We start from the raw sequence: 3,514 nt of genomic DNA on the forward strand, positions 1-3,514 counted from the left end.
TTTTTGATTATCGATAATTTGATTTAGCATCGTAGAATGATCTCCTAGTCGAGCAGACTCGATTACTATTAGTTTTTTCTTGCTATATATTTTATTTACTAAAGTTTAATTTTGTTAAATGAAAACCGCTAAAAATCTTAATTTTGTGTAAGATTTCGCCTTGATACGAGCTTTGCTGCTCATATCAAAATTCACAAAATTCCATTGTGAGAAACAGAGGCGCCTGGCGCTAAGCGTCACATTGAATATTTTTTTAAGCATAGTATACCATTTGAATAAGCAGAATTTTTAAAATAAAAAATACATATTACATTAAATTTCGTTTGTATGTGAAGAACTTGTGTTATTTATAGAGTTTGTTGCTTTGGTTAATATTGCAGAATCATGGCCACTGCCATCCGAATGGACAGGGACGCACTTGTCAGATTCAGTGCTTCGTACATGTACTATGTTGAGAAGCACAAGCTGTTGGACATCATGAGCCGCATCCTGGCAGAGGCCACTGTGCAGCAGATTGAGGATGTGCGCCGTTGGCTGGGCGAGAACATACGGCATATTGCCCAAGAGATCTACTCGAAGGCCATGAATGCCTTTCATCTGGGCATCGATGCCGACTACTATCAGCTGCCCAAGAACTTCTATCATCGCATCGTACTGCACGGACGCGTCGGCTCGGGCCGTCGCTCGCTGGCCCATGTGCTGGCCCAGCGCTGGAATCTGCTGATACTGGATGCCGACACGCTGGCCTATCATCACATCAATGGACAAGCGCGGGGCAGGAAGGTGCCGCTGCTGCAGGAGGGCATCGAGAAGCGCTCGGTCTATAAGATATCGGAGGCCATTGGCAACATCATACAGAAGCGTCTGCTGCAGGAGGACGCACTGCATCGCGGCTGGATACTGATCAACTATCCCAATAATAGATGTGAGGCTCGCGAGCTCTTCGAGACCTTCAGCGTGCCGCCGAATCGGCTCATTTTCCTGCAGGTCGACGAGCAGACGGCACGCATGCGCCTGCTGATGCGCAAGTACGCGCCCTGCCCGCAGGACAACATCACCTACATGGACTACCAGATGCAGCAGTTTCGCAAGAGCGAGCCCCTGCTCAACACCTATCTCAGTCATCGGCGCGAGGTGCTCTATGTGGATGCCACCGAGTGCTTCGAGACCGTCAAGTGCTTCATCATGTCACAGCTAACCAAGACGCCCTACATGCTCGGCTACAAGTACGGCGAGAGTAGTCCAATTGACTAAATTGTCCCCGGCTCCAATTACCAGCTCCACTTTCACATAAATTATTGAATCTGTATGCGAGCCACAACAAAGTTGCCTCCACATAAAAAATAGAAGAGAACGGTATTCCATAATTTCCTATGTCAGTGCATTGTTTACTACTCGCTCAAGTGGATGCTGTGGTTGCTGCTGCTGTTGTTGTTGTTGCTTCTAGAGTCGGGGCGTAAAATGCTGTGCTTATCAGCTTTCTTTTGCCTCGACAACAATTCTCGAACAGCCCTCCGAAAAGCGTAAACATTTTTCGTTTAGGTAAACAACAAAAAACGAAACGAAACGAAAAGAAAGTGATTTGAAATTATTGCTATTTGAATTTTCCATCATGAAAAAGGAAAACACAACGCGGAAAAAACTGTAGAAAAACAATAAAAAGAAAAACAAATGATTTTATGACCACAACTTAAGTGCTCAATTTTTAATTGTTTGACGACGCTGATAAGTAGCCGAGACAAAAATTGGTCTGAATGAATGGAATGGCGAGACGGGGCTGGGATTGTAGCGCGGGGGCTGGGGCTGGGGCTGGGGCTGGGCTGTTTTTATGGCACCCAAAAGTTCAATCAAAGTTTTTTACTCCCTGTTGACTTAACGCCGCCTGGCCGCAGGGCTCAGCAGCATTTCATTAGCCTCGCAGGTTGTTGGCAATGACGCAATAGGCCGTGGTCCACAATCCCATTCCCACTCCACAGCTCATTCCCAATGCCCCAGCGTCCTATAGTCTAAATGAGACACTGCTCGAACATAATTAAAGCAAAAGCAAAGCACAAGAAGCAAACACTAAATTTATTAAGCAAAAACTGCGTTTTATTGCACCACCAATGCAGCTGAGCTTAGCGCACCACCTTGATGTCGATATTGAAGCAGCAGCGTTTGCTGCTCACCGGATCCTTGAGGGCCCAGCGTATGGTGTAGGTGCTCACTGGGAACTTGGACTCGATGGGCACTTGGATGGCGTAGGTTTGCTGAACGCCGGCCTTCACGGGGCAGCTGGTGGACTTGCAGGCATCCTGCTCCAGGGTGACCAGGGGCAGCAGCTCCGTTTCGCTCTTCACCCAGTTGAGCGAGGCGTCCAGTTTCTCGGCGTCGAACTTTGGCGTAAACTTGAAGGTCATATCGGCCGGACGACGGCGGCGTATGCGACAGGCCGTATTTTCCAGAGCTTGTGGGCACGGATCCACACGGACCTCATCAATCGAGCACTGCTCCTCGGTTCCCGTGCAGGTGTGATAGTTAATTACCTCTGCATTGGCCAGTGCGACCAGCAGCAGCAACAGCAGCGACAGCGACATCGCAGCGGTGTTCGACATGGTGCCTTGAGCGTTGGGAATGGAATGCGCTGTTTGACTGATCTCACAACAGATCTCACAACAGGCTGCCAGCAGCGCCTTATCGCCCGGTCAAAGGTGAACTGAGCGCAGCGTCACTGATAACAGTCAGACTCACGGCCCGTGAACAGATAATGCCTGATGCAGATAACAACTACGAACTACTCACTCCTAGGCTTACGTCGACCACAGTGCGGCTCAGCTCGAAGGTAACTAAACTAATTGCCGCAACAACAATGCACGAGTATAATATGTAATATGGGCAAGTGTTTCTCAGCTTCACACTAGTCATCTGGGTTGTGAACCGTGTGTATATGAGCTACTTTTTCAAGTGAGTGAGTTATAAAAGGCTACTCTTATTTTATATGATTATATTTCTTGAATGACATATAAGATGGAGCAGATATATTCCTCTATATATGCATGAACATAATTCTTTATATAGTAAAATCTGTTTATAACGAGGCTCAAGGCAAGTTATAAAAGATTGTCTAGGGACCAGATTTTTCGTCGTAATAAGCGTACGGACGCTATAAACGGAATCTTTATAAGCGGATTCTACTGTATATGTTTTTATATTTGTATATGTATGAATACATTTATAACAGCTCTAAACCTATATATCTAGAACTATTATATATTCAGAAATATATAGAACTTTTATACATTCAAATATGTCTATGTATATATAAAACTTATAACGATCTTCTAACCAAAAAGAAAGCACAAATTTGTATTTGTAAATATAAAAGCACCTTTCTTTGCGATTCTCATGACGGCTAAATATCAATTGTATTTTTAGCCTTTTACATTACCAAGGCACTATATATATAAACATATGTCTTTATATAACAACAATTTCTAAAACTTGAAAACTTTTATTAGAAGCCCCAATTTTGCTG

General features: G+C 44.8%; 2 protein-coding genes across 2 annotated transcripts; one reads left to right on the forward strand and one right to left on the reverse strand.

Moving 5' to 3' along the window:
- The first annotated feature begins 211 nt into the window (after nucleotides 1-211).
- LOC108609122 (adenylate kinase 8) lies at nucleotides 212-1,374 on the forward strand. The gene has a single exon (XM_018000821.2). It carries the CDS (start codon nucleotides 385-387, stop codon nucleotides 1,252-1,254), a length of 870 nt encoding a protein of 289 aa, XP_017856310.1. The 5' UTR covers nucleotides 212-384; the 3' UTR covers nucleotides 1,255-1,374.
- Nucleotides 1,375-2,069: 695 nt separating this feature from the next.
- LOC108609123 (MD-2-related lipid-recognition protein-like) lies at nucleotides 2,070-2,876 on the reverse strand. Its single transcript, XM_018000822.2, has one exon. It carries the CDS (start codon nucleotides 2,592-2,594, stop codon nucleotides 2,118-2,120), a length of 477 nt encoding a protein of 158 aa, XP_017856311.1. The 5' UTR covers nucleotides 2,595-2,876; the 3' UTR covers nucleotides 2,070-2,117.
- Nucleotides 2,877-3,514: the final 638 nt, after the last annotated feature.

This window comes from Drosophila arizonae, chromosome 2 (assembly GCF_054131065.1).
Source record: "Drosophila arizonae isolate 15081-1271.41 chromosome 2, UAZ_ARI_1.0, whole genome shotgun sequence".
Lineage (NCBI taxonomy): Eukaryota > Metazoa > Arthropoda > Insecta > Diptera > Drosophilidae > Drosophila > Drosophila arizonae.